Here is a 27,768-nt window from a genome sequence, read left to right as displayed (position 1 = left end):
TATACTTTTAAAATCGTGTAAAGCATGATTGGACGTCATGACTCCTAGATTGTAAGCTCCAAGGAGCAGATCCCTCCTAACCCTCTTGTATTGAACTGTATTTTTGCTGTATTGTCTCTCGTTATATTGTAAAGCGCTGAGCAAACTGTTGGCGCCATAAATCCTGTATAATAATAATAATAATAATGACTTTGGTTAGGTTCACATTTGCACATTGCAGGAATGCACACAAAAAAATTGTGCACCTTCCCACAGTGATCACTAAAAGCGCATTCCCAATTGTGAGTTAAAGTGCACAGCGATGCCATTATTATACAGTATTTATATAGCACCAGAAAGGTTTGCTCAGCGCTGTACATTATAGTGGGGGGGACAGAACATGAGACAATACAGTAACAATACAATACATGAGGGGTTCGAGGGCCCTGCTCCTTGGAGCTTACAATCTAGGAGGGAGGGGAAGGTGGTACAGGAGGAAGTGGCTTTGGGGGATGGAGTGGTAGGAGGACTGGAGGAGATCGGCTGTTAGGTGAGGGTGGGGTAGGCCTCCCTGAAGAGATGGGTTTTTAGGGTGCGCCTAAAGGTGAGAAGGGTAGGTGACAGTCTGATGGATTGGGGTAGTGAGTTCCAGAGGATGGGGGAAGTCCTGGAGAAGTCCTGCAGTCGGGCGTGGGAGGTGGAGACCAGGGAGCCAAAAAGTAGGAGGTCCTGTGAGGAGCGAAGATTACAGGTTGGGTGGTATTTGGGTATCAGGTCAGTGAGGTAGTTTGGGGCGGCGTTGTGAATGGCTTTGTATGTCTGTGTTAGTAGTTTGAATTTAATGCGTTGGACATCGGGAGCCAGTGGAGGGCATGACAGAGGGGGGTGGAGGACACTATGTGGAGGCCAGTGGAGGGAATGACAGAGGGGGGTGGAGGACACTGAGTGGAGGCCAATGGAGGGAATGACAGAGGGGGGTGGAGGACACTGAGTGGAGGCTAGTGCAGGGAATGACAGAGGGGGGTGGAGGACACTGAGTGGAGGCTAGTGCAGGGAATGACAGAGGGGGGTGGAGGACACTGAGTGGAGGCTAGTGCAGGGAATGACAGAGGGGGGTGGAGCCAGTGGAGGGAATGACAGAGGGGGGTGGAGGACACTGAGTGGAGGCCAGTGCAGGGAATGACAGAGGGGGGTGGAGGACACTATGTGGAGGCCAATGGAGGGAATGACAGAGGGGGGTGGAGGACACTGAGTGGAGGCTAGTGCAGGGAATGACAGAGGGGGGTGGAGCCAGTGGAGGGAATGACAGAGGGGGGTGGAGGACACTGAGTGGAGGCCAGTGCAGGGAATGACAGAGGGGGGTGGCGGATACGGAGCGGTTGGTAAGGTGGATGAGTCTGGCCGCTGAGTTCAGGATAGACTGGAGCGGGGATAGCCTGTGATGAGGTAGGCCGGTGAGGAGGGAGTTGCAGTAGTCCAGACGTGAGATGATGAGGGAGTGAACGAGTTGTTTAGTGGTGTCTGGGGTTAGGAACGAATGTATTTTGGAGATGTTGCGGAGGTGGAGCCTGCATGGGTTTGCCAGCGATTGGGCATGGGGTTGGAAGGACAGGTTTGAGTCTACAGTGACATCTAGGACTTTGGCTTGTGGGGTGGGACTGATGGTGGCGTTGTTGGTCGTGATGGAGAAGGGGGCGGGGGCGCAGGCTGGGGGAAGATGCCATTAATGCTTACTGGTCCCCGAATGCATCTTGCCAAATACATGTGAAAATGAATAACAAAACAAAGTATTGTGCGCTTTTGTACAGCATGGGAAAAAAGGGTCATGCACTTCTCTTGTGCAATTTTCGCACATAGGGCAGCCGGCCTCTTGAAATGAATTGGCTACCCTAAACGCAGGACACAAAATCACAACTGCATAGGTGTGAATGAAGCCTAAGCACTTTGTGCTCATAACACATCAAGGCTCTTCATCTTCAATACCTGCCTCCATTGGGCAGCTGTTTGTACAAATAAACTGTGGCCTAGCAGCGTGCAGTGTGAACCCGATTTCATTAATTTGTGGCTTTTTTTTTTGTTCTTTGTTGCATCTCCTGCAATCTGCTTTCCAGCAACTGGTGGATTTTCTAATGGTGACAACAGTAGACCATTTGTGTGGAAATGGATGTTACATAGTTAGTCTGTCTGAAAAAACACAAAAGTCCATCCAGTTCAACCATAAAAAAAGTTATAATCTTACACCCACAGGTGATCCAGAGGAAGGCAACCCCCCCCCCCCCCCCCAGCAAAGCATGATCCACTTTGCTCCTGCTGGGAAAAAAATTCCTTCCTGATCCCCCGAGAGGCAATCGGATGTTCCCTGGATCAGGGGCGGACTGACCATTTGGAAACTGGGGCACTGCCCGAGGGCCCAGGGTCAGTAGGGGGCCCCACGAGATGCCCCTGGTAACTTTTTGATAGGCTTTTTTGAGTTTGGGCAAGGACACAAGGCCCCTTGATCCCCTATTGCCCGGGGGCCCCATGAGTTGTCAGTCCGCCCCTGCCCTGGATCAACTTTACCTATAAATGTTAGTATCCAGTTATATTCTGTGTATTTAAGAAAGAATCCAGGCCTTTTTGGAAGCATGTATGTAGTCTGAAATGGGGAAAGTGTGTGACAAGGTGACAACACCAGTGGCAAATTTACCACAAGGCAAACGAGGCATTTGCCTAGAGCTGCATTTTTCAGGGGGGCAGCACCGCCCTCCTGAAAGAAGAGACAGAAGAAGGGACACATGCGGTTAGGGGACCAGATGGGATCTGAGAGAGGCTGCGGACTGTTTGACTCTCGTTCCCACGGATGTCCAGAGCTGTAAAGGTGAGTGTCTTTCTCTCTCTCTCGCTGGAAGGGGAGTGGTCGGTGTATGGGGGTGATGGTAGTGGAAGGCTCTTTCGGGTTCAGGGGTGTTGTTGGTCAATGTCAGACTCTGTCCGGGGGGGTGAATATTGTGTTGCCTAGGGCAGCACAAATCCTAAATACACCACTGGTCAACACCGAAGAGGAATTGGGAGATGGGAACAGTGAGTTGTCATCCTATCGCAGGAAGTGCCTGGACACGGTCCTTCATGGATGAATTACCAGGAGTTATTTTAAGGAAAGCTGACGATTTACAAATATCTAAATGCTAAAATAACTGTAACGTGGTGAAGCACATAAGATTTTAGTGATTGGGTTTGCATGCACTTTAGGGGTCTTAGTCTACATATGAAAAATGCAAATGCTGTTATGGGAAGCTTGGTACCTCTACAACCTTTGGCTGTCTTTCCTAAAGAGCTGCAGAAATGGAAATTAAAAAATGATCTATTCTTGCCAATATATGCACATGTAGAACCATGACATGTCCTCTTTTTCTTCTATGTGTAGCACTACCCCCTAAGGAGTTGCTGAGCTTTGGGTCCCCCTATAGTCCTTCCCAGCCAGGCAGCATGCATTTTCTTCCACACTTGCACCACTGGAAACAGTAAACAGCCCTTGATCTTGTTTTTTTTTTAGTTTTATTAAGGGGTATTGGTGGGGTTGAGGGGTGTATGGGACTCCCAAGGAACTGTGAACTTGAGGACAAATCTCTTTAGCAACTATGTACGGATATGGACAAAAAAGAATGAATGTCTCTCCTTTGAAAAGCTCTACAACCCTTCTGGTGTACCTCCTCAGACCCCAGATGAATCCTCCTGTTCACCCAGCTGCCTGAGTGAATCCCTGAGCAAGGGGACCCAGAAAATGCCACTGTAGTAGAGGAGCCCCAGACGAGAACTAGTTGGGTTTGCCACTTGACTGCCTTCTCCCTTTATGAGGCCCAGGGGGTGCAGGATTATGCAGATCAGCCCCTCCTCATCCCCACCCACTGCCTTCTAGAAACTTTTCAAGCTTCTAGAGTAGGGGGAGGTATCAGGGAACTGATCTGCAGAGGCCTCAGCCCTGACCTAAAGTTACTTGGCTGACTCATCCCAGGCTACGGACCAGCCTCTAAGTAAAAACCTAGCTAGCGCCCCCTGTCTAACTAGAGGGGTGCTACATATGATTTACGTGCACGGGGGGTATATGTTGGGGAGGGTAATTGTATTGTTCATTGTACAGAATTTTTGTAACACAAAAAATAAATCTTGATTTAAAAAACAAAAAGGAAGCAATAAAATCCCTAAATACAACTAGTTTTCATTGCCATGGCTGACCTTACCCTTATTAATTTAATCTTTGCTGGATATTTTAATGTGTTCCAGGTAACCGGGGAATAAAGAACCTTCTTGTCCAAGATGAGCTGCTGAAATCTTGTTTATCTCTATCTCATGCCAAATCCATCCTGATAACCACCGGCTTCCCCACCCACTTCCAGCACCAACCTCCAGAGGAAACGGATGGACCACCCGGGGCAGTCGCCATGGCGGCCATGCTGCAGGCTCTGGGGAAGAAGGTTGCCATAGTGACAGATGAACGTGCCATTGATATGAACAGGAGCATCCTTGAGAAGGCAGTAGAGCAAGGTCAATTCCTGCTTTTCTCCAATCAGTCACTTATATGATATAGTTTTAGGGCTCGTTCACACGCGTGTCGATTATGAAGCATGAAGCAATGCTCATTAACAAACCTATAACATTTGTGATGTGTTTTTGCGCGATAAATGCCCATGGAAGTGTTGCTTTTCTAGTAGAAGGTGCTTAAAAGGGAAGTGATGTCCCGGCTCGTTTGGTGCAGGCGAACTCTGCCTGCAGTGATCGATGCTTTTGGGGTTGTGGTCATCGTGGAGATGTGTTGCATATATGATGGTCATGCCAGAAACTGTTTGGCCTCCTTTTCACCTTGTTCCATCCCTCCATACGCTGGGATGCTTGGTACGCTTTGCTTCATTGTCCCATACTTGGCCTGTTGGCCCAACAGCAGAAGTTGGCTTCCTATTTGTTCTTGTTGGCGACTAGAACAATTGCTCAGGCCTGGAATAGCCCGTCTGTCCCTCTTCAGGGAGTGCGGGACCGTATGACCACTCTGATGCTCAATGAAAAGATGTCAAGTATCTGTAATGACTCCCAACGGAAATTTCTGAAAATATGGGAGCCGTGGTTGACATGTCTTTCCGCGTGGGAAAAACATCTGTCAGCCACAGCTCCCATAATTTCAAAAATTTCCCGGCTAGTCTGGGTTTGTGATGTTCATTAACGCTCATTAACGAACCTATAGCATTTATGACGTGTTTTTTGCTCGATAAATGCCTGTGAAAGTGTTGCTTTTCTACTGGAAGGTGCTTAAAAGGGAAGTGATGTCCCTGCTCTTTTGGCCCTGGTGAACCCTGCCTGCAGTGATCGATGCTTTCGGGTTTGTGGTCATCATGTAGATGTGTTGCATATATGGTGGTCATGCCAGAAACGGATTCTTTTTTGGTCTCGTGTGTTTGGCCTCCTTTTCACCTTGTTCCATCTCTCCATACACCGGGATGGTCAGTACGCTTTGCTTCATTGTCCCATACCGGGCCTGTTGGCCCAACAGCAGAAGTTGGCTTCCTATTTGTTCTTGTCGGCAACTAGAACAATTGCTCAGGCATGGAAAAGCCTGTCTGTCCCTCTTCAGGGGGTGCGGGACCGTATGACCACTCTGATGCTTAATGAAAAGATGTTGAGTATCTATAACGACTCCCAACGGAAATTTTTGAAAATATGGGAGCCGTGGTTGACGCATGCTTTTCCCACGCCCCCCCCGGCTAGTCTGGGTTTGTGATGTTCAAACGTGTGGCAATTATGAAGAATGAAGCAACGCTCATTAACGAACCTATAACATTTATGACATGTTTTTTGCTTGATAAATGCCCGTGGAAGTGTTGCTTTTCTAGTGGAAGGTGCTTAAAAGGGAAGTGATGTCTCGGCTCGTTTGGGCCAGGCAAACCCCGCCTGCAGTGATCGATGCTTTTGGGGTTGTGGTCATTGTGTAGATGTGTTGCATATATGGTGGTCATGCCAGAAACAGATTATTTTTTGGTCTTGTGTGTTTGGCTTCCTTTTCACCTTGTTCCATCTCTCCATACACCGAGATGGTCAGTACGCTTTGCTTCATTGTCCCATACCGGGCCTGTTGGCCCAACAGCAGAAGTTGGCTGCCTATTTGTTCTTGTCGGCAACTAGAACAATTGCTCAGGTATGGAAAAGCCTGCCTGTCCCTCTTCAGGGGGTGCAAGACTGTATGGCCACTCTGATGCTTAATGAAAAGATGTCGAGTATCTGTAACGACTCCCAACGTAAATTTTTGAAAATATGGGAGCCGTGGTTGACATATGTCTGTCCCACGCTCCCTCCGGCTAGTCTGGGTTTGTGATGTTCAAACGTGTGTCGATTATGAAGAATGAAGCAACGCTCATTAACGAACCTATAACATTTATGATATGTTTTTTGCTTGATAAATGCCCATGGAAGTGTTGCTTTTCTAGTGGAAGGTGCTTAAAAGGGAACTGATGTCTCGGCTCGTTTGGCCCAGGCATGCAGTGTTCATTACTTTTGGGGTTGTGGTCATCATGGAGATGTGTTGCATATATGGTTGTCATGCCAGAAACTGATTGGTGTTTGGCCTCCTTTTCACCTTGTTCCATCTCTCCCTACGCCGGGATGCTCGGTGCGCTTTGCTTCATTGTCCAATACCGGGCCTGTTGGCTCACTAGCAGAAGTTGGCTTCCTATTTGTTCTTGCCGGCAACTAGAACAATTGCTTAGGCATGGGGGGGTGCAAGGGGGGTGCAAGACCATATGACCACTCTGATGCTTAATGAAAAGATGTCAAGTATCTGTAACGACTCCCAACTTAAATTTTTGAAAATATGGGAGCCGTGGTTGACATATGCTTTTCCCTTGCTCCCCCCAGCTAGTCTGGGTTTGTGATGTTCACACGTGTGTCGATTATGAAGAATGAAGCAACGCTCATTAATAAACCTATAGCATTTATGACACTTACACTTACAAACCCCAGTGGATAAAAACAGCGATCTTCTGATCGTGCCACATCTAAGATGGCCATCGTCCGGCCGCACAAGAGTGGCGACATACACCCTGACTCCTCCCGATGCGTTTCGTCAAATGTAACGTCATCAGGGGTTCATATATTCTGGATTTTTTTTTCATTAAAAATGTTAGTAAATGTACCTATAAAATATATATATTTAAATACTGTATATATTATTTGTATTTATTTCTGAACAGGAGTGCTGAAAACACCCGTGCCTTTGTTATCTTACAAAGAGGATGCTGCTTTGTTCCTGTGTGAGAGCGGAGACCCGGCCTCGCCCAGGTTAGAAATCCTGGCAGAGATGTCCTGTAAAGGTGAACTAACACTTTTAGCGGCTGTTGAAAAGTATACGATTTCCTTCTCAGGTTTGACCACTTGGTAGCCATAGAACGAGCTGGACGGGCCAAGGATGGTAATTATTACAATGCCAGGAAAATAAACATCAAACACTTGGTGGATCCCATTGATGACTTATTTGAGGCGGCACAGAATATCCGCGGTATATCGACGACTGGTATGTATGTGGAAATTTCTGAATGTAGCTGCGCCGCCTTCCTGGAATGTCCCAGCAGTCATCTGGTGTCATTATTTATTCGTCAGGGATCGGCGATGGAGGGAATGAACTTGGTACCGGCAAGGTGAAAGAACTGGTGAAAAAGCATATTCCAAATGGTGACACCATTGCCTGTGACGTGGCTGCTGACTTCACAGTTATCGCTGGTATGTATTTAAAGGTAATCCATGGTCACGGCATACACTTTCATTTTATGACACCAACATTGCAATGACTATGCAAACAATATGTATTTTTGAGAATCCAATACAGGTGTATTTCAGTGTATGAACACCTAACGTAATTTTCGGTTTACGAATGAAAATCCATTGAAAGTAATGCCTCGGTTTACAAATTTTTTACAAATTTTTTTCGCAATACGAAGTGTATGTCGGTGCTGATTTTTAAAAGCAATTGCCGGCTTTTTTTTCTTCACTATAGATCACAAGATTAACTGTCACTTTCCCTGAAGTTACAGGAAACTTTGTTTCTTTTAAGACACTAAAAGGAACCATTTGTTTCTTTTAACTTGGGGAAATAAACTAAAAGAAAACTTTCTCTCTTTTAGCTGGGGGGAAGTGACAGCTGAATTTCTGAGCTTTAGTGAAGGAAAAAAAAGCGAAAATTACATTTACAAACCAGCACCATAATAAATAAAAAAATGGCATGGGGTCCCCCCTCCCATCCATACCAAGCCATTCGGGTCGGGGAACTCCCTCGCCAAAATGTAAAAATAAATGGCGTGGGGGTCCCCCCTCAAAATCCATATCAAACCTTTATCCGAGCATGCAGCCTGCCAGGTCTGGAAAGGAGGGGGGGAGGACGAGTGAGCGCCCCTCCCCTCCTGAACCATACCAGGACAAATGCCCTCAATATATAAGGGATGGGGCCACCCAGGGACATCATGCATGTGACCCCACCCCAGGTGACATCAATTACAGTGATGTTTCATTCAGCTTGCACAGCTGATTCTGTTTTAGGGCCCCATGTAACTGCAGCTGATAATCTGACTTTTAGGATCTGTTCAGCGTTTTTTCAGCAGCCCCTGAACTCTCCCTAATGTTCTCCTATGTGTCCATGTACACATCTTCTTTTACAGTCATTTACAGGCAGCTGAGTTTACAGTTGTTTTTTTGAATGCAACAAACTTGTGTTCAGACATCGATTTTATCAGCGTTTCAAACGCAAAACGCTTGTAAACATGGCTAAACGCAGCAAATCGCATTTATAAACGCTTTCATTTGAATTTTTTTTTTACTCTTCCAGTTCCCGATACTGTCCAGAGCCTTTTTTCATCATGAAAAATGCATGCAAAGCATTTTCAAGGTGCTCAAATGGACAAAACACTGAACACAGGATGTTCCTACCAAGCTTGTCACACATTGAAATGACCAATTCACACCTCAGACCTCTCCCACCCTTGGAAACAAAAGATATGTTAATGACCATTCACACCTCAGACCTCTCCCACCCTTGGAAACAAAAGATATGTTAATGACCATTCACACCTTAGACCTCTCCCACCCTTGGAAACAAAAGATATGTTAATGACCATTCACACCTCAAATTCCTCATGAAGCCCTTCTGCCAGGTGGCCATAATGACTCCCTCCACCAGACACCTTTCCCAACCTTGGAAACAAAAGAAATGTTAATGAGCAACTCACACCTAAGCTAATCTCAACACATACTGCCATCTCTGCTTCTACTCTCTGTCTTTCTCGGAAACACTCTGAAATAGTTAATAATTTACCACTTTTCAGTGCATTCTGGGCATTTGGGAGGTTCTCCTGTGCTTATCTTTAAAAAACACTTCTAAATACAAACTCACATAAATGCGTTATGCAAACGCAGCTAAACAGACATTTTTTACCTACGTTTTCCAGCAGTCCGTTTCCATCGTTCAGAAGTGTCCCGTGTACATGGGGCCTTATAGTGTGCTGCGATATTCCATGTGATACTGTGTGCTTTACTGCTGCACACACCAGGTGTATGTGCATTGCTTTTAATTTGATTGGCAGCCAAATGCACACGCACCCAAAATTCCAAAGGAATGGGCTGACATTTAGTGTCGTTCAACACACGATAAAGCACATTTGGGTACATGATTTACTGGGGTGCACTACAGTGTAACCCCTGGTTCACACCCATGCGGCCGTGCGGGCCGCGTTTTGCTCGGGCACGAGAGCCCATTCATTTGAATGGACTCCCGTGCCCCGGGACATGCAGGGAAGAAGTCCCTGCACTTCTTTGGAAAACGCAGCCCCCACGGGAACCTCGGTTCTCAGTACGGTTGCGTTTCCCAGTGCGGGTGGCGGGCCATTAGAACTAATGACACCCGCCTGCGGGTCCACACTCCTCCGTGCGGGTGGTGCGGCTGCATGGATTTTCATGCGGATCCGCAGCGGCACCACCCGCACAGATGTCAACCGGGGGGGGGGGGGTAAATGGGCCCTATAGTGTTGTCTTACTTATACATTGTATCCATTTAGAGAGAAGGATAATACTGACCTGACTGTTGTGTCTCCTAGGTGTGTCTAACTGGGGGGGTTATGCCGTATCCTGCGCCTTGTATCTCCTAAATACCTGTGAGATTCATGAGCGATACCTGAGAAGAGCCGTTGGATTCCCCAGATTGTCAGAGCGGGAGAGCTGGGTGTCCTCATTGCCTTCTGTCAGCAAGGTGAGAGTTTCACCCACCGAGTCCTGCAAACCTGGCTGGCTGTTATACTGGCGTATATAAATGTAACCATATATCATATAGAGACACAACATACAAACCTTTCCCATATCTGTGACGCTGCATACTATGTTATAGATTCCACGCCAACATTTAAAGTGTTACTAAACCCACAACAGTACAATCAGTCTGTAGGTGCAGGAAAGCATGATTGTTATACTCACTGTGGAACCTAAGGGGTTAATCCTCTGCATTGTGTAAAAAGGATGTTTGATCCTGTCTTCTCTGATCCTCCCCTTCTTCTACTGTCCCCATTTCATTTCCTGATAGAACACAGCCTCAGGGACACTCTGCACATGCTCATTTTGGTGTGCATTGCTAGAGAGTTTTTCTTTTTCATGTGAGTGCATGTGATCAGCACAGGGCCAATCAGCACTTTGCAGACAGAGGGGCCAGGGGTTATGCAATCTCATAGGGCAGTGAGAGGAGAATGAAAACTCCTCCTACAAGCTTTAACCAGTGCTCGGTTGGACACTGATAGAAGTCACAAGACTGCTATATACTGCTGATGAGAAAAGGTGTTTAGCAGTTTATATTTACTAAAATAATTGCATTTCCATGTTCTGTGTACTGTGAGAGAGCGGATATAGTGAATGTGGGGTCCGGGGAGAGCGGATATAGTGAATGTGGGGTCTGGGGAGAACAGATATAGTGAATGTAGGGTCCGGGGAGAGCGGATATAGTGAATGCGGGGTCCGGGGAGAGCGGATATAGTGAATGCGGGGTCCGGGGAGAGCGGATATAGTGAATGCGGGGTCCGGGGAGAGCGGATATAGTGAATGCGGGGTCCGGGGAGAGCGGATATAGTGACTGTAGGGTCTGGGGAGAGCAGATACAGTGAATGCGGGGTCCGGGGAGAGCGGATATAGTGAATGCGGGGTCCGGGGAGAGCAGATATAGTGAATGCAGGGTCCGGGGAGAGCGGATATAGTGAGTGCGGGGTCCGGGGAGAGCGGATATAGTGAATGAGTGGATATAGTGAATGCAGGGTCCGGGGAGAGCGGATATAGTGAATGCTGGGTGCGGGGAGAGCAGATATAGTGAATGCGGGGTCCGGGGAGAGCAGATATAGTGAATGCAGGGTCCGGGGAGAGCGGATATAGTGAATGCGGGGTCCAAGGAGACCATATATAGTGAATGCAGGGACCGGGGAGAGCAGATATAGTGAATGCGGGGTCCGGGGAGAGCGGATATAGTGAATGTGGGGTCTGGGGAGAACAGATATAGTGAATGTAGGGTCCGGGGAGAGCGGATATAGTGAATGCGGGGTCCGGGGAGAGCGGATATAGTGAATGCGGGGTCCGGGGAGAGCGGATATAGTAACTGTAGGGTCTGGCGAGAGCAGATACAGTGAATGCGGGGTCCGGGGAGAGCGGATATAGTGAATGCGGGGTCCAGGGAGAGCGGATATAGTGAGTGCGGGGTCCGGGGAGAGTGGATATAGTGAATGAGTGGATATAGTGAATGCAGGGTCCGGGGAGAGCGGATATAGTGAATGCGGGGTCCGGGGAGAGCGGATATAGTGAGTGCGGGGTCCGGGGAGAGCGGATATAGTGAATGAGTGGATATAGTGAATGCAGGGTCCGGGGAGAGCGGATATAGTGAATGCGGGGTCCAGGGAGAGCGGATATAGTGAATGCGGGGTCCGGGGAGAGCAGATATAGTGAATGCTGGGTGCGGGGAGAGCAGATATAGTGAATGCGGGGTCCAGGGAGAGCAGATATAGTGAATGCAGGGTCCGGGGAGAGCGGATATAGTGAATGCGGGGTCCGGGGAGAGCGGATATAGTGAATGCGGGGTCCGGGGAGAGCGGATATAGTGAATGCGGGGTCCGGGGAGAGCGGATATAGTGACTGTAGGGTCTGGGGAGAGCAGATACAGTGAATGCGGGGTCCGGGGAGAGCAGATATAGTGAATGCAGGGTCCGGGGAGAGCGGATATAGTGAGTGCGGGGTCCGGGGAGAGCGGATATAGTGAATGAGTGGATATAGTGAATGCAGGGTCCGGGGAGAGCGGATATAGTGAATGCTGGGTGCGGGGAGAGCAGATATAGTGAATGCGGGGTCCGGGGAGAGCAGATATAGTGAATGCAGGGTCCGGGGAGAGCGGATATAGTGAATGCGGGGTCCAAGGAGACCATATATAGTGAATGCAGGGACCGGGGAGAGCAGATATAGTGAATGCAGGGACCGGGGAGAGCGGATATAGTGAATGTGGGGTCTGGGGAGAACAGATATAGTGAATGTAGGGTCCGGGGAGAGCGGATATAGTGAATGCGGGGTCCGGGGAGAGCGGATATAGTGAATGCGGGGTCCGGGGAGAGCGGATATAGTGACTGTAGGGTCTGGCGAGAGCAGATACAGTGAATGCGGGGTCCGGGGAGAGCGGATATAGTGAATGCGGGGTCCGGGGAGAGCGGATATAGTGAGTGCGGGGTCCGGGGAGAGTGGATATAGTGAATGAGTGGATATAGTGAATGCAGGGTCCGGGGAGAGCGGATATAGTGAATGCGGGGTCCGGGGAGAGCGGATATAGTGAGTGCGGGGTCCGGGGAGAGCGGATATAGTGAATGACTGGATATAGTGAATGCAGGGTCCGGGGAGAGCGGATATAGTGAATGCGGGGTCCAGGGAGAGCGGATATAGTGAATGCGGGGTCCGGGGAGAGCAGATATAGTGAATGCTGGGTGCGGGGAGAGCAGATATAGTGAATGCGGGGTCCAGGGAGAGCAGATATAGTGAATGCAGGGTCCGGGGAGAGCGGATATAGTGAATGCGGGGCCCAAGGAGACCATATATAGTGAATGCGGGGTCCGGGGAGAGCGGTTATAGTGAATGCGGGGTCCGGGGAGAGCGGTTATAGTGAATGCGGGGTCCGGGGAGAGCGGATATAGTGAATGCGGGGTCCGGGGAGAGCGGATACAGTGAATGTGGGGTCTGGGGAGAGCGGATATAGTGAATGCGGGGTCCGAGGAGAGCGGATATAGTGAATGCGGGGTCCAGGGAGAGAGGATATAGTGAATGCGGGGTCCGAGGAGAGCGGTTATAGTGAATGCAGGGTCGGGGGAGAGCGGATATAGTGAATGTGGGTCCGGGGAGAGAGTGAATGTGGGGTCTGGTGAGAGAGGATATAGTGAATGCAGGGTCCGGGGAGAGCAGATATTGTGAATGAAGGGTCCGGGGAGAGCGGATATAGTGAATGCGGGGTCCGGGGAGACCGGATATAGTGAATGCGGGGTCCGGGGAGAGCGGATATAGTTAATGCACGGTCCGGGGAGAGCAGATATAGTGAATGTGGGGTCCGGGGAGAGCAGATATAGTGAATGCGGGGTCCGGGGAGACCAGATATAGTGAATGCGGGGTCCGGGGAGAGCGGACATAGTGAATCCGGGGTCCGGGGAGAGCGGATACAGTTAATGCACGGTCCGGGGAGAGCAGATATAGTGAATGCAGGGTCCGGGGAGAGTGGATATAGTGACTGCGGGGTCCGGGGAGAGCGGATATAGTGAATGCGGGGTCCGGGGAGAGCGGATATGTTGAATGTGGGGTCCGAGGAGAGTGGATATAGTGAATGCGGGGTCCGGGGAGACCAGATATAGTGAATGCAGGGTTTAGTAACACTTTAAAGTTGATGTAAACCCTTACATATAACTTAGTGAAGTGAAGAGATGAAACAATTCCTCCTACATAAGTTGTACCTGTTTATCTGCAGTATTCTCTTCTCTAGATCCATGCAAAGTGCTGAATTTATAAAGCTTGTCTGAAGAAACGGGATGGAGAGCTGCAATTACACACTGCAGAGTTCAGTGAGGAGAGTTCTGAGAGCTGATTGGAGGGAAGAGACACCCCCCCTTCACACAGCTCACAGGAACACAGCTGAGGCTGTCAATCACAGGCTGTGTAGTGGAACTCCCTCCCCTGTCACCATATTTCTTATGGTGTCAGGAAAACTTGTTAGAAGTGATTTATGCTGATAGCAGAGGAATGAAGCAGCAGACAGAAATTACACTTAATGCTCTTAATTGAGACACATACACTCTATAGAGGGATATGCTTTGTTCATATTTCATGTCTGAGGTTCACAACCACTTTAGTTTGAAAAAGCAATCCTGGAGAGCCACGCTTAGGTCACAGCAACAGGTTTACGTTAATCTGCTTCTCTCCAGCAGCAAAACGTTCCTTTTCATTGCTCCCTCCGCCACTCTGATCAGCTGCAAGAAGCAGGAGAAGCCGCCCTGAGTAAGGATTGAGTCGCTCACGTTTCACTCAAGAGTTATGTCAGCTGTGTGACAGCATAAAAATAGTGTCCCGAAAGCCGCACTCCAAGCAGTCCCTAGCATCAGAGAGATGACAGAAGCCTCAGTTTATTTCCATCCCCGCCACACATTCGACGCGTTTCATCTCCTCGACCAAGCCCAGGGTGAAACGCGTCGTAAGTGTAGCCTGGGACAGAGATAAACCGAGGCTGCTGTCAACTCTCTGATGCACAGGATTTCTCGGTGTGCGGCTTGCGGGACACTGGTTTTATTCTCCAACTTCGATAGCAGTTCAGACAGACTCTTAGCCCGGCCTGCACCGTGGATGGGAGTCCAGGGGGCGTGGCTACACACTGACCCGAAGTTGTTACTATGTTTCCAGCTATGTGACAATGTTGCTGATTCCTGGTGATTGGCCAGGCACCATCACTGTCTCCTTTGAACCCTGAAGTGTCAGACTTTTTATTGGTGTCTGTTGCTTTGCGGAGGCTATCCCTCCTTCCCCCCACCCTCGGCATCACTGGGAAAGGCTGAGAATGGCATTTCAGCTGAACTACTTTCACCAGCAATCTCTATATATTAGCGTGAAGGATGAATGACATCACTGGCGTCTCTGGCAGCTCAGCTGAGGAGTTGAACTTTAGGTGGGGATTTCACTATGGCGGGTCTATGGAGGACATTGAGAGATCAAAGCATGCTCCTTTAACCTTTTCGTGCTGGTGCCTCCCGGCCCTTTAAGAGGTTTCAGATGCCGGGAGGAGGGCGGGGTTTTAGGGTAATGTGACCGCCGTGATTCGCTGTCACATGATCGGAAAAGGTCCCGATCGCAAGGGGAGATCTGGACCTTTCAGTGAATCACCGACATGTGCTGGGAGCGGGCAGGGCGTGTGTTTTTTAATGGTACACAAATATGCAGCCACTCAGCGTCAAGGCCCAGCCACCGAGAGGCCGCATATTTGCGTACTGTCGAGGTTTAGGGGTTAAAATAGAGTGTGACCTCAAACACTTATGAATTATGAATCCCTTGTTGTCCTAAAAGGTGAAAGAATCATTTTTCCAGAATATGTTTTATGTACTTTTTTTTTATTCTAAAAGGAGGAGAAGCTGCTGGAAATATTGGTCCAACATGGAGTCCGCAGCGGAAAGACGGGAAATTTGGCCATGGAGGTTGATGGACTTCCATTCTTCAACACTCATTCTGACATGATCAAGAGTCTCCTGGATGTTACATTGTAACCAGCAAACTGTCGCCAGATCAGACCCACCTGCACCGCACACCTCCTACCGGGGCTGAGTGTCCATGTACTGTCACCAGATCAGACCCACCTGCACCGCACACCTCATACCGGGGATGATTGTCCCTGTACTGTCACCAGATCAGACCCACCTGCACCGCACACCTCATACCGGGGCTGAGTGTCCATGTACTGTCACCAGATCAGACCCACCTGCACCGCACACCTCATACCGGGGCTGAGTGTCCCTGTATGGCACCAGATCAGACCCACCTGCACCGCACACCTCCTACCGGGGCTGAGTGTCCATGTACTGTCAGCAGATTAGATCCACCTGCACCGCACACCTCCTACTGGGGCTGAGTGTCCCTGTACTGTCACCAGATCAGACCCAGACCCACCTGCACCGCACACCTCCTACCAGGGCTGAGTGTCCATGTACTGTTGCCAGATCAGACCCACCTGCACCGCACACCTCCTACCGGGGCTGAGTGTCCATGTACTGTTGCCAGATCAGACCCACCTGCACCGCACACCTCCTACCGGGGCTGAGTGTCCATGTACTGTCAGCAGATCAGACCCACCTGCACCACACACCTCCTACCGGGGCTGAGTGTCCATGTACTGTCAGCAGATCAGACCCACCTGCACCACACACCTCATACCTGGGCTGAGTGTCCATGTACTGTCAGCAGATCAGAGCCACCTGCACCGCACACCTCATACCTGGGCTAAGTGTCCCTGTACTGTCACCAGGTCAGAGCCACCTGCACCGCACACCTCATACCGGGGCTGAGTGTCCCTGTACTGTCACCAGGTCAGACCCACCTGCACCGCACACCTCATACCTGGGCTAAGTGTCCATGTACTGTCGCCAGATCAGAGCCACCTGCACCGCACACCTCATACCGGGGCTGAGTGTCCCTGTACTGTCACCAGATCAGACTCACCTGCACCGCACACCTCCTACCGGGGCTGAGTGTCCATGTACTGTCAGCAGATCAGACCCACCTGCACCGCACACCTCCTACCGGGGCTGAGTGTCCATGTACTGTCAGCAGATCAGACCCACCTGCACCGCACACCTCCTACCGGGGATGAGTGTCCCTGTACTGTCAGCAGATCAGACCCACCTGCACCGCACACCTCATACTGGGGCTGAGTGTCCCTGTACTGTCACCAGATCAGACTCACCTGCACCGCACACCTCATACCGGGGCTGAGTGTCCATGTACTGTCACCAGATCAGACTCACCTGCACCGCACACCTCATACTGGGGCTGAGTGTCCCTGTACTGTCACCAGGTCAGACCCACCTGCACCGCACACCTCATACTGGGGCCCATTGTTGCTGTACTGTCACCAGGTCAGACCACCAACACTGCACACTCCATGGGACAGTGTATCTGTAATGTCACCTGGTCAACAAATTACAAAGAGGATGCAAAGCCTTGAGCATTACCTTTTTAAAAAATGTATTAAAATATATAGATATCAAAAATATATCCACAAAGGCCGTAAAGCCTGTAGACCTCAAGAGATATACAGACCCCAAAGCTGTCCATACATACAAGGTACGAGTGCTCTGATATAACCCGGTCCCCACTCACTCACAAGCAAGCCGACACGTTTCTAGGGAAAACCCTCTTCCTCAGAGCTTAGTTAGTAGCCAAGCTTTAAAGAAGAGGGTTTCGCCCTAGAAACCTGTCGGTTCATTTGTTTGCTAGTGAGTGGTGTCCAGATCGCAGCAAAGTTCTCATACCTTGTATCCAATGCCAGCGTTGGGGTCTGTGTATCCCTTGAGGTCTACAGCGTTTACAGCCTTTGTGGGTATATTTTTGGCATCTACATATTTGAATAAACTTTTTCATGCACATAGCTTTGCACCCTCTTTGTTGTTATTTGTTGTTTGCTATAGAGATGTCCCTAGTCAGAAGAGGGCTGCAAACCCGAAGCTTTCCTGCTCTTGGAGCGGACTGCTACGAGAGCTTTGGTCCTCCGCTACGAGAACTTTGGTCCTCCGCTACGAGAGCTTTGGTCCTCCGCTACGAGAGCTTTGGTCCTCCGCTACGAGAGCTTTGGTCCTCCGCTACGAGAGCTTTGGTCCTCCGCTACGAGAGCTTTGGTCCTCCGCTACGAGAGCTTTGGTCCTCCGCTACGAGAGCTTTGGTCCTCCGCTACGAGAGCTTTGGTCCTCCGCTACGAGAGCTTTGGTCCTCCGCTACGAGAGCTTTGGTCCTCCGCTACGAGAGCTTTGGTCCTCCGCTACGAGAGCTTTGGTCCTCCGCTACGAGAGCTTTGGTCCTCCGCTACGAGAGCTTTGGTCCTCCGCTACGAGAGCTTTGGTCCTCCGCTACGAGAGCTTTGGTCCTCCGCTACGAGAGCTTTGGTCCTCCGCTACGAGAGCTTTGGTCCTCCGATACGAGAGCTTTGGTCCTCCGATACGAGAGCTTTGGTCCTCCGCTACGAGAGCTTTGGTCCTCCGCTACGAGAGCTTTGGTCCTCCGCTACGAGAACTTTGGTCCTCCACTACGAGAACTTTGGTCCTCCGGCTGAGTACTTTCACTATGACACTTTAGCACTGATGTGTTGGTCACCAGGTCTCACCCACCTGCATACCTCATATTTGGTCCAGTGTCTCTGTACTATCAGACGCACCTGCGTATGCTGAGGACTGCCGCCCTCATGGCACTCTCCATTACATGGAATCAGTTATATGGGATTGAAGCCACATTATCACAGGGCTGGCTAAGCACTATTGCAATTGTTTTAACTCAACATTCCTACAGTCCTCTCTGAATAATCGGCAGGAAAAAATAAATAAATCAGAGGATTTGGTGCCTTTTATTGATTCTGCAACTCTGGAACACAAATCTGAATGGAGTCGGGAGCTCTGCACATTGCTGGGAGCTCCGATGGTTCCCTCAATGTACAATTACAAGGTAACATGATTGTGGACATTAGCAGACTTGGTGCAAACGTGGAACTTTATCCTGTTGTCAAATGACACTCAACTCCACTGAGCTGAATTGAAATTTTGTCCATGAAAACTATGGGGAGGGGGGGGGACAACAACTTCTGCTTCCGATCTCCCCGGCGATTCTGTCAATTTCAGGCGCACCCCCCTACTCCCCAAAGGTGCCAATCCTTAACAGGGAGCGGCGGGGGGACCAGTCCTTACAGTGGAACTTTCCCTTTTGGGTGGAGCTCCACTTATAGGCAGGTGTAACATGGTGCAAAAGGTGGAGTCAGTGTGTAAGGCAGCCCAATGGACTGGCATCGCTCGTCCCAAAAAGAAAAATCAGAAGTGTTGCAAAATTTTGAATGCAAAGTGCGTTGGGGTGGAATGTACTGCGCACGTTTCCGCAACACGTAGAGGTAACCCGGCCCCCGGTGATCCGCTTGTCCTATGGCACGCCAAAGTATAGAGTCGCATTTCTGTTTCTGGCCAATAGGTGCTGCTGTAACATTAGATGTGGATGCAGACAGAGATTACTACCTAATCCCCATGGCATGTACACAGGCAAAAAAATGCTTTGTGATCCGGAGGAAATGTCTGGATTTTGGTATGAATGGATGTTTGTTTGTTTATTTCAGGTACTTATATAGCGCCTTTAATTTACGCAGCGCTCTACATATATATTGTACATTCGCATCAGTCCCCGCCCCCGAGGAATGTACAATCTAAGGTCCCTAACTCACATTCATACATACACATACTAGGGACAATTTAGACAGGATCCAATTAACCTACCAGCATGTCTTTGGAGTGTTGGAGGAAACCGGAGTACCCGGAGGAAACCCACGCAGGCACAGGGAGAACATGCAAACTCCATGTTGAAAATTATATTTGCTCTGCATTAAAGTCAATATTTTTTGACGCTCCTATGTGTGAATCGGCTTTAATGAACCAGCTACATCATCTACCCCATCCCTTCCCATCCAGTCCAGCAATAAATGACTGCTGTGTAACCACGGCTCCCTTTTCACAGGCGTTATCCGTTTATGCAAACGAAAAATTAGTTTGTTTATTTCCATTTACATGGTTTTTTTTTTTTCACCCGTTTACATCTGTTTTTCATCTGTTTAAGGGCCGGTTCACACTTCATTCATTTCAGTTGCTTTTTTTCTACATTCAAAATGCACAGAAAGTCGGTGATATGGTTGTCAATGTCATCGTTTACATCAGCGCTTGGAGTTCCAGTGCGTTCCAGTTGCAGGAAAAAAAATTAGAACATGGGTGCGTTTTTCCTGCACAGAACTGCAATGGAATGCGGTCAAATGTATAAAAAAACGCACTGGAATGGACCAAAAACGCACATGCGGAAATGCATCTGGACTGCATTTCTATGGTGGGAACCAGCCCATAGGCTCCGTTCACATATATGCATTTTGTGTTTTTGTTTTGCATTTTTCTACTTGTGTTTTTGCTGCATTTTTTCTGCGTTTTCGCGTTTCTGTTGTTTTTTTTCTGCATCCAAAATGCACAGAAAGTAGGTGATACGGTTGTCAGTGTCATAGTTCACATCAGCGCTTGCAGTTCCGGATCTCTATACAACCAGATCACACAGGAAGTATACGGAATGAAGTCCTTAAAACCATTCACCCACGCAGGGCAAAATTGTGGTCGGGCTCAGGGGCGGACTGACCATTTGGAAACTCGGGCACTGCTCGAGGGCCCGGGGTCAGTAGGGGGCCCCATGAGATGCCCCTGGTACCTTTTTCATAGGCTTATTTGAGTTTGGGTATGGACACATGGGCCCCATGATCCCCTATTGCCCGGGGGCCCCATGAGTTGTCAGTCCGCCCCTGGTCTGGCTTTAATCTCCCCTCCTCTGCAACATTTGCTGATCTTTCCTTCACTCCCCCGACATTCCGCTAAAGATGAATTCCCGGTACGGATATATTTCCATAATTACATTGTTGCAGCTTGGACCGATGTATCTGTGCATATACCATACCTGTGGGGTCCCTCCAGAACAAGGGTCTCCAAGCTACAGCCCCTGGGCCAGACTTGGCTCACTACAAGATTTTACCCGACGCACGGCTAGGGTCAGTGGTATTTCCACAACCACCGCAATCTGCACAGCTTGAGGATTCAGGTCAGCAGAGGCTGCCTGTCTGCTTCAACTTGATGTATGGGGGAACTCTGATGGGGACCCTGACCTAGAAGGGAACTCTGATGTAAGGGGGAACTCTGATGGGGACCCTGACCTAGAAGGGAACTCTGATGTAAGGGGGAACTCTGATGGGGACCCTGACCTAGAAGGGAACTCTGATCTATGGGGGAACTCTGATGGGGACCCTGACCTAGAAGGGAACTCTGATCTATGGGGGAACTCTTATGGGGACCTTGACCTAGAAGGGAACTCTGATGTAAGGGGGAACTCTGATGGGGACCCTGACCTAGAAGAGAACTCTGATGTAAGGGGGAACTCTGATGGGGACACTGACCTAGAAGGGAACTCTGATGTAAAGGGGAACTTTGATGGAGACCCTAATGTGCAAGGGAACTCTCATGGGGACTCTGATGTAAGGGGGAACTCTGATGGGGATCCTGATGTAAGGAGGAATTCTGATGGGGATCCTGATGTAAGGGGGAACTCTGATGGGAATCCTGATGTAAGGAGGAATTCTGATGGGGATCCTGATGTAGAAGGGAACTCTGATGGGGATCCTGATGTAAGGGGGAACTCTGATGAGGACCCTGATGTAGAAGGGAACTCTAATGAGGACTCTGATGTAAGGGCAACCTCTGATGGGGACCCTGAAGTAGAAGGGAACTCTGATGGGGACCCTGATGTAAGGAGCAACTCTGATGAGGACTCTGATGAAAGGGGGAGCTCTTATGGGGACCTTGATCTAGAAGGGAACTCTGATGAAGACTCTGATGTAAGGGGGAATTCTGATTAAGACTCTGACATAAGGGGGAACTCTGATGGGGACCCTGCTGTAGAAGGGAACTCTGATGAAGACTCTGATGTAAGGGGGAATTCTGATGAAGACTCTGACATAAGGGGGAACTCTGATGGGTATTCTGATGTAAGGGGAAACTTTGATGGGGAACCTGATGTAGAGGGGAACTCTGATGAGGACTCTGATGTAAGAGGGAACTCTGATGACTCTGATGTAAGGGGTGACTTTGATGGGGACAATGATGTAAGGAGCAACTCTGATGAGGACTCTGATGTAAGGGGGAACTGTGATGGGGACCCTGATGTAGAAGGGAACTCTGATGAGGACTCTGATGTGAGGGGGAACTCTGATATAAGGGGGAACTTTGATGGGGACCCTGATGTAGAGAGGAACTCTGATGGGGACCCTGATGTAGAAGGGAACTCTGATGAAGACTCTGATGTAAGGGAGAATTCTGATGAGGACTCTGATGTAGAAGGGAACTCGGATGAAGTGTCTGACATAAGGGGGATTCTAATGTAAGGGGGACTTTGATGGGGACCCTGATGTAGAAGAGAACTCTGATGGGGACCCTAATGTAGAAGAGAACTCTGATGGGGACCCTAATGTAGAAGAGAACTCTGATGTAAAGGGGAACTCTGATGGGGAGGATTATGTAAGGGGAACTGTGATAAGGGCACTGATGTTAGGGGAACTATGATGAAGACCCTGATGTCAGGAGAGACTCTGATGTATGTGGGGGCGCTGATGGGGACATAATGTAAGGGGGACTCTGATATGAAGGAGGATTCGTCTATTTATAATACTATGTCTTTGGTCCATGAATATATGTAAAATGTACTGTGTGGCCCTCGTACTGGAAGGTTCCGGAGACCCCTGCTCTGGAAGCTGCGAAGGACTCTAGTAGACATGGCTATTCCGGTGATCTCCACTAATTTCCAGGTCAGAGGGCGTCACTGCTCTTCTCTCTCCACCTCATCCAGTCACAGAACACTTTGCAGTCATTGATAAGAATGTGAAGCGATCTCTGGTGCCTGTGCAGAGACCTCCTGTGTTCACAATGAAGCAGGACAGTCGCTCGGGATGGGACCCGGACAACAGTGGCGGTGACTGTAGTAGCCGTGTTTTCCATGGTGATTCCCAGCTTCTAGAGGGATCCCATTGGACGGTATATACTGTACATCCAGGGGTGGACTGACCATTTGGAAACTGGGGCACTGCCCGAGGGCCCGGGGTCAGTAGGGGGCCCCATGAGATGCCCCTGGTACCTTTTTCATAGGCTTTTTTGAGTTTTGGCAAAGACACAGGGGCCCCATGATCCCCTATTGCCCGGGGCCCCATGAGTTGTCAGTCTGCCCTGTGTACATAGTTACGTTTGTCCAAGCTGAATGAATATATTAATACCTGGAACCCTCATTTCATTCATTCCCCCCCCTGGCTGCCAGTGGTGGCTGAGTATGAGGAAATATGTTGCTGGGGACGTCTGCATTAACCCCCCTGGCGGTATTCCTGAGTGTAGCTCGGGGTAAAGTTTCAGCACCACAAGCGGTAACCCCCCCCCGAGCTACACTCGGGAATACACTGCAGCGTTGCTCCGGGATCTCTTCTTCTCTTACCTTGTCCTGCGCTCCCGCGATGTCCCCCCTGCAGTGTCCCCTGTAATGTCCTCCGGCTGATGCCGGCATCTGTCTTCCGGGGTTCCGTCCCCTGCGACGTCGGGACGTACGGGGGACGGAACTGGCGGGAAATTCAAAAATTTTTAAAAAGTGCCATTCACTAAATACACTAAAATCACATAGTATAACATTCCTGTATCAAACCATTTCACATACATTGTGTCCCGAGTGCTTTGTCCGGCGCCCTGCCTGCATTTTTACCGCCCTTTCTGCCTGGAAACTGAGAAAGGTCCATGGCGTCCAAAAAGTGTCCCTTTAGGTCAGACGTGGTTTTAGACCGGCTAGAGAACAGCGATAGTAAATCAGAACCACTTGCAGAATTGAGTGATAATGATTGGTGGGGGAAATTCCTCATCAGACACTGAAAACGATTCTGCGACTGAGCTCAGCGATGTGCGAACTTGGCGCTCTATTTCACATTTCAGTGTTTTTGGTTTGATTATATTATTGAATTACATTTATTATTATTATATTATTTTTTATGATTATTTATTATATTATAATTTATGATTTCGTGTTTCAAGTTTTATCCTCCCCGGGATGTTTACTAGACTCTTGTTCGGACAGATTTCAGTGAGTTATTCCTAAGAATTACAGCCTACAATAAAAAAAATACATATTTCCATGCAAAACAATGTACCGCTTTGAGCACAGAAATATGGACATTACCAGACCGCTAGGGAGGATAAAGTGAACCTGTTGTTTTGCGGCGATGAGCCAAGTTACAGATTCCCTTTACGTTTTATATAGCTTTATTTCTTTTCGCTGTCTGCACTATTATTATCCAGTGACTGTAGACTTTTAGACTTCCCGGTTCTGCCACAACTAGACTTTACAGCACAACAAACTGTTCTTTTCTGGAAAAAGAAACAAACCACGAGAGTGGAAATCAGCTTTCTGGGAGATATAAATAATGCAGAAGCAGCCACAAATGGTTTCCAGTCTAGTTCTTCCGGCTCTAGATATTAGGAATGTTGTGTATCACCTCAATACGGACGGGAATCCTGCCCGAAATACCGGCATCCCAGACACTGCCATACCTTCTACCCACTGCAGTGATAGTGTGTCTGCTCCCAGAATGCACCTCTTTATAGTCAACTTTTTTTTTTTCAGTTGTGGCGTGCTTTAAAAGTGTGCAAAATCTTGAGGTTCTGCAGTCTACAATGTAAACGTTAAATGTTACTTATCAATGGGAAACCTGAGCCTGGGATGATGAACACAACCACTTCAATGGAAATAACTTCACATCAGAGGTCCTCCCATCACATCAGAGGTCCTCCCATCACATCAGAGGTCCTCCCATCACATCAGAGGTCCTCTCATCACATCAGAGGTCCTCCCATCACATCAGAGGTCCTCTCATCACATCAGAGGTCCCCCATCACATCAGAGATCTCCCCCCCATCATAATCAAAGATTCCTCCATCACATCAGAGTCAGAGACCCCCATTACATCATAGTCCTCCTATATATGAAAGCTCCCCATCACATCAGAGGTCCTCCCATCACATCAGAGGTCCCCTGTCACATCAGAGGTCCTCCCATCACATCAGAGGTCCTCCCATCACATCAGAGGTTCCCCCATCACATCAGAGGTTCCCCCATCACCTCAGAGGTCCTCCCATCACATCAGAGGTCCTCCCATCACATCAGAGGTTTCCCCATCACATCAGAGGTTCCCCCATCACATCAGAGGTCCTCCCATCATATCAGAGGTCCTCCCATCACATCAGAGGTTCCCCATCACATCAGAGGTTCCCCCATCACCTCAGAGGTCCTCCCATCACATCAGAGGTCCTCCCATCACATCAGAGGTTCCCCCATCACATCAGAGGTTCCTCCATCACTACAGAGGTTTTCCCATAACATCAGAGGTCCCCCCATCACACCAGAGGTTTCCTCATCACATCAGAGGTCCTCCAATCACATCAGAGGTTCCTCCATCACAGCAGAGATTCCCCCATCACATCAGAGGTTCCCTCGCCACATCAGAGGTCCCCCCATCATATCAGAGGTTCCTCCATCACATCCGAGGTCCTCCATTACAACAGAGGTCCTACCATCACATCAGAGGTTTCCTTCATCACATCAGAGCCAGAGACCCCCATTGCATCATAGTCCTCCAATATATAAAAGCTTCCCATCACATCAGAGGTCCTCCCATCACATCAGAGGTCCCCCATCACATCAGAGGTTCCTCCATCACTACAGAGGTTTTCCCATAACATCAGAGGTCCCCCCATCACACCAGAGGTTTCCTCATCACATCAGAGGTCCTCCAATCACATCAGAGGTTCCTCCATCACAGCAGAGATTCCCCCATCACATCAGAGGTTCCCTCGCCACATCAGAGGTCCCCCCATCACATCAGAGGTTCCTCCATCACATCAGAGGTCCTCCATTACAACAGAGGTCCTACCATCACATCAGAGGTCCCCCCATCACACCAAAGGTTTCCTTCATCACATCAGAGCCAGAGACCCCCATTGCATCATAGTCCTCCAATATATAAAAGCTTCCCATCACATCAGAGGTCCTCCCATCACATCAGAGGTCCCCCATCACATCAGAGGTTCCCCCATCACATCAGAGGTTCCCCCATCACATCAAAGGTTTCCCCATCACATCAGAGGTTCCCCCAACACATCAGAGGTTCCCCATCACATCAGAGGTCCTCCCATCACATCTGAGGTTCCCCCATCACATCAGAGGTTTCCCCAACACATCAGAGGTTCCCCATCACATCAGAGGTCCTCCCATCACATCTGAGGTTCCCTCATCACATCAGAGGTTCCCCCAACACATCAGAGGTTCCCCATCACATCAGAGGTCCTCCCATCACATCAAAGGTTTCCCCATCACATCAGAGATTCCTCCATCACATCAGAGGTGCACCGCATCAGTGTGAACCCGGGCTTAAATTCACTAAGCATTTCAGTTAAAGAGACCCTGTTGCCAATGTGAAACTCAAAGAAAAGTGGGGGTGCGCATGACTCTCCAACCAGAACAAATAGAAGTCCCCAGCTCAGCCAGATGGTTTAGATTCTGGAGCTCTCAAATTACGGGCCCCTCCCAAGAGGCAGTGGTGACCCAAATTGAATCATCTGGGCATAATTGAGCCAGAAGGTTTTCCAAACAAATATTTCTCAGAGTCCAAAAGTCTTTATTTGATCCCGCAAGTGACCAAAAAGAAATCAAAGTGCACAATCGCGTTTCGGGGGCCCCAAACATTCTTCATCAAGGTTTTAGTGACTAAAACCATTTGTGCATTGCTCATCTACTAACACCGAGTATTGTCTTGGCTTTAATGGATGTGCCCAGGAGAATCAGCCCATTGGACTCTATTTTACACACTAAAGGCACAATGAAAGGCAGTGTTTGGGGCCCCGAAACGCGTTGGACATCTTTTGTTTTCCTTTTGGCTACTTGTGGAATCAAATAAAGACTTCTTGGGTCAGTTATACATAGATGTGTCCTGAGTTCACTGGGAAGCGTCGAAATAAATGCACATTTAAAGTGATGCCGAGGTTATGCTCTTCCCTTTGCAACAGTAGTTCCCACATATTTCCATAGGATATTGATCCAGGGAATATCCGATTGCCTCTCGGGGGATCAGGAAGCAATTTTTTCCCTGCAGGAGCAAATTGGATCGTGCTTTGTTGGTTTTGCCTTCCTCTGGATCAACTGTGGGTGTAGGAATATAACTTTTTTTTTTAATGATTGAACTGGATGGACTTTTGTCTTTTTTCAGCCAGACTAACTATGTAAATATGTAACTATGTAACATATGAGGCCCAGTTCACATCGATGCGATGAGGGAAACAGCATATGATTTGGACAGGAATTGCACCACATTCCTGCTCAAATCACATGCGATTCTTTTGCAGTGTGGTTTGAGCCATTCATTTTGTGCGGCTGAAATTGCAGAACGCACCCACAGGAAAAGTGCGGGACCCTTTTTTTCCCCAAATATATAAATAAAGTGCAGCGCTAAAATGTCAATGTAAAGTGAAAATTATGCAAATGATCACAAAGTGACAGTCCGTGCAGGTCTAGGTGAAGATAGTATAAATCGCGATCCAGTGTCGGTGCTCCCAAAGTGATATGGTAAGAGTACGCACTCACCAGATGCGCAATGTTAAAGCAGTAAAGGTCCCCTCTAGGTATTGGATGTCGTCCTGGACAGGGAAGGTCCTCCCTCTGCATTGGAGCTCTCAGATGATGGAACCAGGCGGCCAGAGGCCTCTTTAAGGGGTGGATGGATATGGAAGCCTATATATCAGGAACTCCCCTCTCTGGATAGTTATACAGCGCTGGATCCAAGTAGCTCTGGAAATCAATTGCTCTGGGTAGCCAGGCATAGCAGCGCAATGCTATCCAATACACAAAGCCAAGTGC

The 27,768-nt window shown here is 48.9% G+C and overlaps 1 protein-coding gene across 2 annotated transcripts in view; it reads left to right on the top strand.

Annotated features, from left to right (window-relative positions):
* The window catches only part of DGLUCY (D-glutamate cyclase), a 44,770-nt gene extending 27,487 nt beyond the window's left edge, over positions 1 to 17,283 (top strand). For both annotated transcript variants that reach the window (XM_089655711.1, XM_089655710.1), the window contains exons 8-13: positions 4,240 to 4,500; positions 7,191 to 7,278; positions 7,362 to 7,510; positions 7,597 to 7,716; positions 10,080 to 10,231; positions 15,639 to 17,283. In XM_089655711.1, the coding sequence (XP_089511837.1) occupies positions 4,240 to 4,500; positions 7,191 to 7,278; positions 7,362 to 7,510; positions 7,597 to 7,716; positions 10,080 to 10,231; positions 15,639 to 15,779 (911 nt within the window). In that variant the 3' untranslated portion in view covers positions 15,780 to 17,283. The remainder of the gene's footprint in view (positions 1 to 4,239; positions 4,501 to 7,190; positions 7,279 to 7,361; positions 7,511 to 7,596; positions 7,717 to 10,079; positions 10,232 to 15,638) is intronic.
* Positions 17,284 to 27,768: the final 10,485 nt, after the last annotated feature.

The sequence above is a fragment of the Staurois parvus genome, unplaced genomic scaffold (assembly GCF_062004578.1).
Source record: "Staurois parvus isolate SC_StPar_1 unplaced genomic scaffold, SC_StPar_1.0 ptg000863l, whole genome shotgun sequence".
Taxonomy (NCBI): domain Eukaryota; kingdom Metazoa; phylum Chordata; class Amphibia; order Anura; family Ranidae; genus Staurois; species Staurois parvus.
Note: the sequence above shows the minus strand (reverse complement) of the source record. Positions and strands in the feature narration are given on the sequence as shown.